Genomic DNA, 12,749 nt, shown 5'->3' with positions numbered 1-12,749 from the left:
CACTAACGGAGATTCATGATAATGGGAATAAGTCATTTAAGGAAGTGATTGAAAATAGCTTTTAACAAGTATTTCTGACCGTACGTTTCAATATTCTATTATAGTTGTTCAAACTGGGCTTTTTGGTTTTTTAATTAAAAAATTTATTGAATTTTGCAATCAACATCAATTAAATTTTTAATTGAATCAATTAAAACCAATTTAAAAATTGAAATTTGCTAATTAAAAAAAATAATTTGTTTAAATTTACATTTTTTTGTTCGTATCAATTTGAATTATACCGAAATCGTATTTGAATTTGTAATTGAATTGAATTCTAGTCTTTAAGTTTTTTGTTATCGAACATCCATCTATGACTAATCGTGCGTAATTAGTGCTTATTCTGAAAATCGATACATGCCAAGATTTGGCGGAAAACAAAAAGAGAGAGAACTTTAATACGATGGATTGATGTTCGACGTAAGCATAAAAAGAAATAAATGGACACTTACTTTAGACAACTGCAACGGTGAGCATCAAGTTATTTCTTAACTCCTCTGCCTTTCCTACGCTAATTGGGTTCCCATCTATTTTTATCGAGTCTTTGCTATTTCTAACTGTTCATCAAGAAAAGTTTGAATAGCAAAAGACATTGCGAATTTCTTCGTAGGTTTAATTGGCACAATTGAAAAATATAAACTTTTCTGTAATATTGGATTATCCAAAGTCTCTCCGTTTTCAAAGAAATATCGAATAAGGCGAATTTATCCAATCTTCTCTTTGATCCTCTTACATATTGGATAAGGCCGAAGTTTTTTATTCATAATTTTTTAATTAAGTATTAAAACTTACTTTTTTAAAGTCATAAACAAATCATTTATACAATATATTTCACAATGACAAAAAGAAGTGTAGTAAAAATATGAGGTTTCGAAGGAATTTTTCTTAGCGTATAACTCGTTTTTTTTTTAATTGTAGGTATTTTTGCTCAAAATTCCATATATCAGTTATCTGCCTCAGCAATAGAATATCAGAGCAACGATTTTTGAAATGTAGCAAAAACAATTTTTGTTTTGAAAAGACCCAATACTATAAAACTGATTCGTTCCAACTCATTATAACATATTTTCACTTCGCTTTGTATTTTTTTGAAAACATAAATACGGATAATCTAAACCTCCGTACATAAATCATACCGTAATCTGATTTTTGATTCAAACTGCATATTATTGATACCTTAACTGAACAAGGCTATTACATGGATTTTATTTCGAGTTGCCAATACGTGAGTTAATTCAAAAAACAACTCCTAAAAATCAGCTGATGTCCATGTCCAACCATACGCCAACGCTTTGCAATACGCTAAGCTTCTGATTAGGTATGTACACATTGCCATTCTGTCATTTTCTTAACTTTCGTAAACAATAGAGTACCTCTACATTTTTTTCCACAAATCTAAAATTTTCGGATGCTAAACAAAAAGAAGTAGGATAGTGAAAATATTAGCAACAATGGCCAATGATAGAGAAGTTTTGCGTATGATTTGGGAAGGCCAATTGGCTTTATGTTTCCAAGCAGATCCAGATGAAATCGTAGGACTACAGCAACCAGAGAATTTTTATTTGATGGTATCGAGATTGTCTTATCTACCACTTGTCACAGACAAAGTAAAGAAATATTTCAGTCGCTTTATATCGGCTGAACAACAGGATGGAACAGTTTGGTTCGATTATAATGGCACACCACTGAAACTGCATTATCCAATTGGAATTCTTTATGATCTGTGTCAAGAGGAAAGCAATCAGCCATGGTGTTTGACAATACATTTTTCCAAATTTCCCGAAGAAACGTTGGTGAAATTCGAAACTAAGGATTTACTGGAATCCTATTTTATGTCATGCTTGAAGGAAGCTGATGTTCTTAAACATAGGGGACAAGTTATATCGTCTATGCAGAAAAAGGAACACAATCAGTTATGGATTGGCCTGGTCAATGATAAATTTGACCAATTTTGGGCCGTTAATAGAAGACTAATGGAAGTGAATAATGAACAAGAGTGCTTCAAACATGCACCCGTACGATTTTATAATGAGGATGGTACATACACACAACAACTGATATCTCCCATATCGGAGTCTGGTAAAAAGAAGACATTGGCCGATTTATTGGACGAACTATCAACATTAGACCGCAAAGCAGTTGGTATTAAAACCCATGGAATAGACATTCACAAAGATACCCATGTACAATGGATGTCGGAACATTTAAGCTATCCCGATAATTTCCTACACTTGGTAGTTATTTATGAAAATATGTAAAAGTTTATATGCATGACAGAGTAGAATTATGCCATGATTTGTATCTAAGTATGGGAATAAGTATAATTATTGTAAAAAAATATTGCTTGAAATATCAATAAATAGCACATCTATAAGAACATGGGAAAGTAATATGCGTAATTCCTAATAGTATGCGTGGAATAATGGTGGATTTATCGAATTCTACTACTAGTACTATATCACGTACTTGAAAGTTCCATTACCACATAATGCCTATAAAGAGGTTCCTTACCGAACGAAAACATTACCTGCAACACGATTATATCATTCCGTATTTAGTTCTTAGATCCCGCCACAAGGAGGCCTTTATAATTGAGATGAAAAACTGCGATCAGCAAACATTTTGTTTGCTGTTGTGCCTAGACTTGAGAAATGCGATTTTTTTGCTGTGCCTACTAACAAATTTCTTTGCGTTTATAGAAATTATTACGTTCGTTTTATCACTTTTGTATTGTATGCGCTAACTACAAATACATAACTTTAAATGCTTATATAACCATTTAGATAAAATTTTTCGTAAAATTTTGTGACTTGTCCATCGATGTATAAGAAATGTATTTGGTACTTACATCTATTAATCAGAACTTAAACTCTAATGGTACTAGCCCAGCTAAAAGTTTATTCGAAAAAGTCTACATCATATTGTACCATTTCGCGACGGTCTTTATGACTACCTTTTTGAGACTTGCTGGCAGCTAAATAGGAAAACAAAAACAATTAAGTAATACGCTCTTTCCTATAACTACATGCAACATACCAATAGATGACCAAACTGCAGAGGACGACGCATCATTAATTGGCTCTATTTGTGGTTGTCGACGGGCCAATTGTACTTGCAAATTTATGCCATTAACATTTTTACCATGCATTTCCGCTATGGCACGATCAGCAGATTCAGGTTTGGCAAATGTAACAAAGCCACGACTAAAAAAGGGAAGAATATTTTATGATTGTATTAATAAAACTCACTTGCTCACCTCTTTTCTATTTCCATTGAAACATTAACAATGGTACCATAATCATTGAATGTTTTCTTCAAATAATCCTCAGTGACTTTGTTACCAGAAACGAATATTGTATTACCGGCCCGCGGCTTGTCGCCCTGGGTATCCAATGGACTACTCTTATCATTCAAACCACGTTCTTCACGGTCACGTTCAGTTGCAAAATGTTGATATAAGTTTTGCATGCGTGGTTCTTCTTTAATAATTTCACTTATAATTGTCTCTTGTGCCACATCATTTTGGGTTGATGAAAATGGTTGATAAGCCGCTACAGATGTCTCAGGAATAGGTCTCTTACGTTCCTGACCTTTGGGTCTTTTGAATGATGTTTGATCTTGTTTAGTTTGTTGTTTTTGTATAGCAGGAATAGCTCCGCTTTTAATTAGTTTGCGTGCCACTTCACGGGCGTCTCTAGCATCAGTTGGTCGTTTCAAGGCTGGCTTTTCCGGCTCTTGCTTGGGTGCTTTCATCAATTGCAAAGCCTTTTTCTAAAAATCATTTATAAAACAAGCTTATAAATCTATTTCGCCAAAACAATCTGACATAATGTTACCTTCTTTTTTAATTTTTGATATTTTGCTTGGAGCATATGCTCCTCCTCAGTCAAATTGGATGGAAAATGAATATAAACCATACTAAATGTATTTTTCCTCTCCAAATTAAGAATCTTCAACGCTTTAAAATTGTTTATTGACAAGTTGACCAGAGTTTCTCACTTCTACTATAACACAACAGTGTGAATTGGTAGAATCATATGGCAAAGAACGTAAATAGTCACATTAAGTCACGTATGTTCAGTTGGACTATATGCTGTTCACACATATATCATTACTTGTAAAATTGTGTACGTACACTCTTATTGGGGACAAGCACAAAGGGGCATACGACTTCATATAATTATTTGAGGAATCCGTCATTTGATAATTTGAGGAATCCGTCAGTTGATCTCTGCAATAAAGTGAAATCTTACCAATTTGAACGCCCCATGACGTATCGGAGTACGAGCTTTCAATAACTGCCAAATAGTGTTTTGGTTTGGCAACGCGTGCAACGAACTTCTGGACCCCTTTGACAGTTGCAGTGTTGGGAATTTCGATTACTTTTGACTACTCGTTACTTTAATAAAAAAAATTCAAAAAACGATATTTTATGTAATTTTTAATAATATTTTCTTCTTACCAAAGAGTTAAGAAGAAGGATCCATCTTATAATATATATTTGGTGCTCTTTGCATTTCGGGAGTTGACATCACTGTGATAAACGGCATAACATCTTTGAAAGGCGTAAACGGCGTAACAATTTCTAAATTGCAAAAATTTATTTGACAGTATTTGTTTTGTTTACTTCATGTATTATGTCCCTGCCAACATTTTCGAATATTTAGGATGATTGTTTGAAAACATGAGTAAAAACTTACTCTTTTGGAAGATTTAAAAATGTTCAATCGAAAAATTGACTCATAGTTTAGTCATTTTTAAGTAGTATATAGTATAGTATATTTTTTATTTGAGACTTATTCATTTCGATTACATTGTTGATGTGGACTTATCGATAAGTTATAGTAAACTTAGAACTATATTTGTCTTGTTCTAATACACGGTTTTTAATGTAATACAGCAACTTGCTTCATAGTAAATATATCGATTGTGCGTATATTGCACATTGGATGAATGAAAATAAGGCTTGCTCTAGACCTTTACTGTTGCTTGCAGAGCATGAATGTCTGCGTTTATAATAAATAATCTACAACTACAAAACACTTAAAACGAGATAACAATTTGTGTGTTAGCTACGAACGCTAATACAGTAACATTTATAGAAAAGGTAAGTAATTATACATTAATATCACAGATTAAATCGAATATGCATAAGCATAATGTAGGTACGTTTGTGTTAAAGGTAAGTAAGTGAATTTTGGCGATTCATGTTTTTGTTTTTGTTTTTTTTTTATAGATCTAATGATCTAAATAAAATATATATGAGCATGTTTCTTTCTATGACTAGTTTATAGTAAAAAGAAATTAACATAATTATTAACTATCCTCTATGCGTTCCAGGTGTTGTTTGCTGGAAAAACTGCGGCAAAGTGTGATTGGCTGATTCATTGTCCAGGTTTTCATTGATGATGGCAACGGATGATAGATATTTAGAATCAGACCAGTTAGAGTATTCTTCAATGTTATAAATTGTGCTCAACAGTTCATTTTCGTGAGTAGCAAGCCTCTCAATAAATGTTCGCTGGAGGTTGAATGCGTATCTGCATAGAGGTTGAATTCCAGATATTTCATAAATATGGGAATTCGAGAATTTTTTTTCGCGGCTTTGATAATGCTTGTTGACACATTTTCTCAAGACTTTCCGTTCGAGGATCTCCAATTCATTAGCCACTGTCGGGGAGATAGTGAACCAGATTGGAAATCCGTATATCAAGATTGGTCTTATGGCTACTTTATAAAGTAGGAGTTTTGTTTTTTGAGGTAAGTATTTGTTTCCCAGAATGTAGGAGAATGATCCTAGTACACGCTTTGTCTTTTTCAGTGTTGCTCGTGCATGTGTGTTAAACTTTAGCAAGTTGTCGAATGTGACTCCCAGATATTTTATTTCGGTCTCGAAGGGAATTTCGATGCCATTTAGCGTGAGTTTGAGTGTTTTGCTTTCCGGGACTACAAACCTGGGACATTTACCAGATGCATTTCTTATGCATATCGCTTCAGATTTTGATGCATTAATTGTTATACCCCATTTTTCGTAGTATTCATTGATGAGTTTGAGATGGTCAAATGCTTTATCCAATGCATCCGCCGGAGAGGAGCTGTGGGCATAAATCAAACAATCATCAGCATAAAGAATCGCCTGTGATTCAGCATGAGTGTGCGGAAAATCATTCAGGAAGATGTTGAAAAGATATGGAGCCAGTACGCTTCCTTGAGGTACCCCGCTGTTTGCCTCGCCTAGACTGGAGGATGTACCTTGAATATTTACAAAGAATTTCCGGTTCGTGAAATAGCTGGTAAGAATTTTCACAATGAATGGATCAGTATCCAGTCCAGCAAGTTTATACAAAATTCCCATGTGACATACTGTGTCGAACGCTTTCTGAATGTCAAGTGCAATGGCAACAGTACATTTTTTGCTATTGAGGTTTGAAATGATATCATTATGGAATTTTAAAAGTGCATGCTGGGTGGAATGGTTTTTTCTGAAGCCAAATTGGAAATTTGATATTGGATCAATTATGTAATCATTTGTAATTTTCTCTTTTAGTACATGTTCAAAAAGTTTTCCAATATTAGATAAGAGAGAGATTGGCCGGAAGTCTGCTGGTTCAGCGCTATCTGATTTTTTCTTGATCGGCAATATTTTTGCAATTTTCCACACTGAGGGAAAATATCCATTATTTATACAGTGATTAAATATAAATGTAAGTATTTTTAATGTCGTACTGGGAAATTTTTTAATAATAAAGTTTGAGATTTCATCAATACCAGTCGACTTTTTATTATTTATGCGTTGTATTATATTCCCGATCTGCTCCATATTTGTAAAATGTAAGCTATCAGAATTTTGAGATGCATTTAGGTTATTATCAAATGAGTACATATGCGGAGTTGTAGCCCTGAGATAAGCAGGTACTTTTGTGTAAAAATCCGAGATTGGATTAGGGGGGGTTGTGCTCCGGAAGACAGTAGTGTAATATTGCTGGAAGTGATTTGCTATTTCATTGTGATTTGTGGAAATATTGTCATTGATATTGATATGACTGCAAAATGGGGATTTTATTTTCCCCGTTATTTGGTAAATTTCCTTGAAGGCGGACGGACCAGGTTTGATGTTTTGTAGTTTTTGGTTAAAATTTTCAGCTTGCTCAATGTTAACTGATTCCTTAATTATTATTTTTAATAGCTGGATTTGTTTCGAGAGAATGGTATACTCACTACTCAATCTGTTTCCGGTACGGTGAAATATGTTTTTCAGTTGTTTTTGCCAGTTATGTTTAATTTTGAAAAGTTTTTTCGTTCTTTCCGACAGCGGGAATTTATTATTGGTGATTTGAATTTGTTGAGAGTGTGAATTATGTATTCTTTTGTAACTTTCATTGAATTCTTCAATTAAGTTATCGATTTCAGTATTGTTCAGATTGTTGTTGTGTTGAGGCATTAATTGAATAGAGGAAAGATCCATATCTGTGCGAAAATTGTTCCAGTTTGTGTTTTTATAAGAGGTGATGGTAATTGGAGCTCTCAATAAAAGACCAGAATGTTCAAATGATAGGGTAAGTTTAAGTGGAAAATGATCTGAGAATGATGATAAAGTTGAAATTGAATAATTTGTTCCATTTCCACTGATCAGATGAGAACTAACTAAAAAATGATCAAGATAGGATGGACCATTCGGGTATGATGGCGAAGAATCACATAACCTGGCGACATCCAATGTATGATTTTCCAGCCAATTGAACAGAATTTTACCATTTGAATTCTCGACTACATCGCCCCAAGCCGGATTTCTTGAATTAAGATCACCGCCAAGTATAAATGCATCAAAGTTCTGACAAAGATTCAGTAATTTTTCCAAGTCAGATTCTAACGACTGAACTGGGTGGTTGCAAGGAATATACACAGACCCAAGCAAATATCTTTTCCTTATATTATTACAGGACGATTCAACTTTTATGAAGGAGGCTTTGAAACCAACATCATTTAAATAAACTCTCTCATAATGAAATGTATTTTTTACAACAACAGCAACACCTAATGGTGAGTTATCGTATACTAAATTATATCCATTTATTTGTGGTCTTCTATTTCTTTTCAGATGGCATTCCTGGATGAAGCCAATGTCAATATTGTTGTGCAGTAGGGTATTCTTAAGGTCAATCTGTCTACTGGTATCAACCAGAGATCTTATATTAAAAGTTAAAAAATGTATGGATCTATGGTCCATATTTAGTTTTAATTTTGTTAAGAATACGAATAAATTCAGTTTTGGCTTCCGCTTTATTCATTTTTGAGTATTCAGACATGAATATGTTTACCTCCTGCTCAATTGTTAGTTCTTCTGGTTCAAGGAAAAGTGAACTCAGTCTCATAAATTGCTCTATAATAGAGGGTTTTTGTGTTGTCTGACTCTGCACAGGATGTGACTTGAAAAGACTTGCAAAACTTTGCTCGGGAATGATATTTGATACACCAATTGCTTTTTGTACATTGCTTCTTGCAATGGAGCGTTCTTCTATTGCTTTGGCAATCCTTTGTTTTCTGGCTGCTGCATATTTTTTGTAAGTGGGGCAGCCTCGCCAGTTTGCGGGGTGTCCCGACTCTTTGCAATTATTGCAAAATGGTTCTTTATTATCTTCTCTCTTTCGTTGACATTCACCAGGGTTATGATCTTGATCACATTTCACGCATCTGTACCCCGAATTGCAATTTTTTGAGGTGTGACCCCATCTCTGACATCGGCGACACTGTATGTCTTCCCCTTTTTTTTTTGGTTTCTCCCATTCAATTATTTGACTTTGTAGTGCGTTTATTTTAGAAACGTCACTCAATGTTTTACCTGGAAATAGTGATACAAGAAAAAGTCCGGTATCAATATTATTCTTTATGGAATTTGGGGTAGTGAATTTGACTACGCTTGCCACAGTGTCGGGAACAATAGTATTCAGTTCAGATACAATTTCTCCAGTGTCAGTATCTGGAGTGAGGCCTCTAATTATTAGAGATGTTTGTTTCAGTTCTTTCGGTGTGAAAGAATATGAATGTATGTTTTTCTCCCTTAGGATTGCCATCATTGATGCATGAACAGTCACATCTGAAAAGTAAAGCTTGCTTTTATTTTTGTTGATATTTTTAATTTTGAAAGAAAATGTCGGTATTGTGTTACGAAGAGTGTCAACAAGAGTTTTTATGTTAACATTATAAATGATAATGGGTGGACACCATTTTGGTTTTTGTATTTTTGTGTTGTTGTTAATGTTGTTTTTGGTGGGGGCTTGTGCACTTGTACTGGGACTTCCAATATTGACATCTGCTAACACTCCTAGAATGCCAAACCTGTTCTGGTCAGTGGGTTTGTAGTTTTTTAATTTTTCTGACAGGTCGGGAATTACGATATCTGGCGATGTTATTGCTTTTTCAAGCCTTTGTCTTTTGCGATCATTCGATTGTAAACTGATTTGATCGTTGTTATTGTTACCGGCAATGATAGCCTGTTGATGATGATTTGTTGGTGGTATTTCTACCTCAGCTACATCAAACTCCATGTCTTGTGGGATACGGCCAGGCATATTCTTTGCAATATTTGCAGTAGAATTGCCTGGGTCAGCAATATTATCAAATATTTATAAATAAAATAAAAAAATATTTTCCGCGATAAAGTTATACGTCTGCTTGTTCTCAGTGTTGCCAATTTTTTTCTCATTTTTAAGTCTTAAAAATGATTGTTTAAAATTTTGAACACTTAATCAGTAGAAAGACTTATTTTTACTCTTTTGTTACTCTTCTCGAGTATTATTTATATTTGAACATTTTAGTGAGCAATTTTTAACTCTATTTAACAATTTTTCAATTAATCGAAAATGACGCATTTGGGGGAGTTATTTATAACTCTCTTTGCTGTTTGTTTCAAATGTTTTCTGTACAAGTTCGTCTAAGTAGTTTTGTTGAAATGTTTGTTAAAGTGACTTATAAAAACAATAAAAAATATATTTTAGTATCAAAAATTGTGCTGAGTTTTTACAAAATGGATAAAGACCACAAATATCATTTCATATGTATGAGTATTCCCAATAAACACAAACGTTTGAAAAATGCTAAATTTCAACAATTTTTCAAACATTTTTTCAAAGGATTAGGGTAATATTCAAGTTGAGAAATTGTTGAGAAAATCGCGTTCTCAACAAAAAACAGACATTACCCTCAACAGTGAAATTCAACACATTAGCAATAATATCTTAAGTGTTATCCTCAAATTGAAATGCATCGCTACTCAATAATTTGTCAAACAATTTTCGATGCGAGTCAAATTCAAAATTAACATCGTTGCAAATACTTTTCAACCTAAATTTGTATGAATGATATCCCCACTTCAAATTGAAAGTCAAAGCCAAAATTCTATGAATTTTGTATAATTTATTCATTTTCATCAAAATAAAATATATAATAATACACTACACTACATAATACACTACAATACCAATCGATAAATAATAATCTTATTAAACATATCAACAAATAAGAACAAAAAAAAAACAACAAAACTTTAAATATCTTAAACATTATTAGTAAACACTTTTGCATTGATAATTCGTTTTCCTTCCTTTTGGTGTCATAAAACAGCATTAACATTTATTAACAAGCGGGCAATTTGAAATTAGGAACGTACTGGACCGCGTGTTAGAATTGATTTCCAGCAGAAGGAATTCACAAACTATCCATTTTAAACTGATAATAGCATATGAATTAAACTGACGATGTGATGCCCATTTTCATCCAGAAGTTGTTGATTTCAACAATTTGTTGTTTTTAACAATTTTAATTGGTTGCACTTGTAATGTTTCTGGAAACTTTTTCTTGTCGATAAGCCACTCATTTTTCATTGGTCGGCTTCTTAATGTTTGCAAGAATGTAGCATCCAAAGATTTTGGTTTTCTGCAAAGAGATATACATTTAGTGACTTCCTTAAAGTTTTATTTCATTTTTTATTTTCACTTACCTATTTTTATAAACTATTTGGTTATTTGTCTAAAATTTTCCATTTTTTTATTTCTTGCAATTGACCACGAACTTCGTTGCACAAATAAGTATTGAAAACCACATGGGTTTTTCGTTGCATTTTAGGGTAGTGTTTAATCAAAGTTTTCTCATATTATCTTCAACAACTTTTCAAAGATTTCGTCAACATTTTGGCAAATTGGAAGTAATTCGCAAACAGTTTGAAGATGTATTGAATATGAGCTATTTCAAGTCAAGTTGAATTTATGTTGAAAATTATATTTACCCTCAAACTGAAAAGTTATTGCATTTGAAAAACGCTCATCCTGTGTTTATTGGGTTTCTTTCAATATTTCAAATTCAAAGTAAGTTTAATTTTTTAGTTTAATTTTAAAGAGAATAAATTACCTTTTAATTGTTATCACATCAAATAATAATATGATGAAAATGTCAATTGAAATTGTTACAAGTATTGCAAATATAACATCGTATGGAGAAACAAATTGGCCTCTAAAAACCATATCCACCGATCCCAGGTTAGTCATATGTTTGCAACACCCAGAAGGAGACGAGATAGACATATGGTGTCTTTGGCAATATTGCTCAGGGCCGGCCCCTGAGTCGATCTAGCCATGTCCGTCTGTCCGTGAACACATTTTTGTAATCAAAGTCTAGGTCGCAATTTTAGTCCAATCGACTTCGGATTTTGACTCAGAATAGAACCCTATTGGTTTTGGAAGAAATCGGTCCCGTTTTAGATATAGCTCCCATATATATATATATATATCTTTCGCCCGATGTCTACTAATACGGTCCCAGAAGCCAGAATTTCAGCCAGATTTGCTTTGAATTTTGCACAAGGAGTGTAATTTATAGTTTCGTAAAGTGTGCCGAATTGAAATCATTTCAGATAAATATGTTTTTTCGATTTCAAATATGGCCTAAATATCTACATTTTTCTTGTAAAATCGAAGACGTGTAAAACTGACATAAATTTTCACATACTTCTAATACATATATCGGTCGATAAATCATATATACACTTTCGTGAAGATGTCTAAAAATTGCTTCACCTTTAAATGTTTGACATATTTTTTTGCTTTATTAGTCTACTTAAATTTTAAGTCTGTAGATTTTGTAGGAGCCTAATAAATTGTGGCCAGATCGAGTCAGCACTTAACACATTTTACGGATTTGATATGGACTTTCCTTATGCTATGTTCCCACCGACTCGTTTTCCTCAGTCGTTTGCAAAACATTTCACCGTTCACACCGGGTTGAGATGTTTTAGTTGAAGGCCGGTATGCACCTCTAGCGAAAAATTTCATTCCCATAAGAAATGCATTGCTATTTATGCTAACGAAATTTTCGGTAGCGTTCAATTTCGTAAGCTGGTACGCACCTCTAATGAAAATAACAGGGTTGTCAAAAGCATATTTTGGCAGCAAACATTTAATTTATTGCAACCATTGTGTGCGTAAAAGTTTTAAAAGGTCTGTAAATAATAAACAATTTATTTGAGGAATATTTGGAACATATATTAACAATTTTTAAAAGCGATTAGCTGGTTTAAAATTTTTGTACACAGCCCTGTTTTTTTGTTGTAGACTTAAATAAATTTTTGCTACCGAAAATTTCGCTAGAGATGCATACCGGCCTTTAACAGTTGCAATGGAAACTAGAAATTCACATTTACTCGACATTCACATATATGC

The 12,749-nt window shown here is 33.2% G+C and overlaps 2 protein-coding genes and 1 long non-coding RNA gene across 4 annotated transcripts; 2 read left to right on the top strand and 1 right to left on the bottom strand.

Annotated features, from left to right (window-relative positions):
* The first annotated feature begins 1,380 nt into the window (after positions 1-1,380).
* On the top strand, positions 1,381-2,416 carry Atg5 (autophagy protein 5). The gene has a single exon (XM_075307758.1). It carries the CDS (start codon positions 1,491-1,493, stop codon positions 2,295-2,297), a length of 807 nt encoding a protein of 268 aa, XP_075163873.1. The 5' UTR covers positions 1,381-1,490; the 3' UTR covers positions 2,298-2,416.
* A 424-nt stretch (positions 2,417-2,840) lies between these two features.
* On the bottom strand, positions 2,841-4,043 carry Nelf-E (negative elongation factor E). Its single transcript, XM_075307757.1, has 4 exons — positions 3,876-4,043; positions 3,296-3,810; positions 3,076-3,242; positions 2,841-3,013 (listed from the first exon to the last, which is right to left on the bottom strand). Exons 1-4 carry the CDS (start codon positions 3,954-3,956, stop codon positions 2,937-2,939), a joined length of 840 nt encoding a protein of 279 aa, XP_075163872.1. The 5' UTR covers positions 3,957-4,043; the 3' UTR covers positions 2,841-2,936.
* Positions 4,044-4,827: 784 nt separating this feature from the next.
* On the top strand, positions 4,828-6,806 carry LOC142236527 (uncharacterized). 2 transcript variants are annotated; one of them, XR_012722077.1, is made up of 5 exons: positions 4,828-5,146; positions 5,380-5,799; positions 5,861-5,957; positions 6,075-6,332; positions 6,587-6,806. It is a non-coding gene; the product is annotated as an uncharacterized LOC142236527 (long non-coding RNA). The 2 variants fall into 2 exon arrangements; XR_012722076.1 differs by having other exon boundaries at positions 5,861-6,332.
* The last annotated feature ends 5,943 nt before the right edge of the window (positions 6,807-12,749 follow it).

The sequence above is a fragment of the Haematobia irritans genome, chromosome 4 (genome assembly GCF_050003625.1).
Source record: "Haematobia irritans isolate KBUSLIRL chromosome 4, ASM5000362v1, whole genome shotgun sequence".
NCBI classification, from domain to species: domain Eukaryota; kingdom Metazoa; phylum Arthropoda; class Insecta; order Diptera; family Muscidae; genus Haematobia; species Haematobia irritans.
The sequence above is the reverse complement of the archived record's forward strand: the minus strand, read 5'-3'. Positions and strand labels throughout refer to the sequence as shown.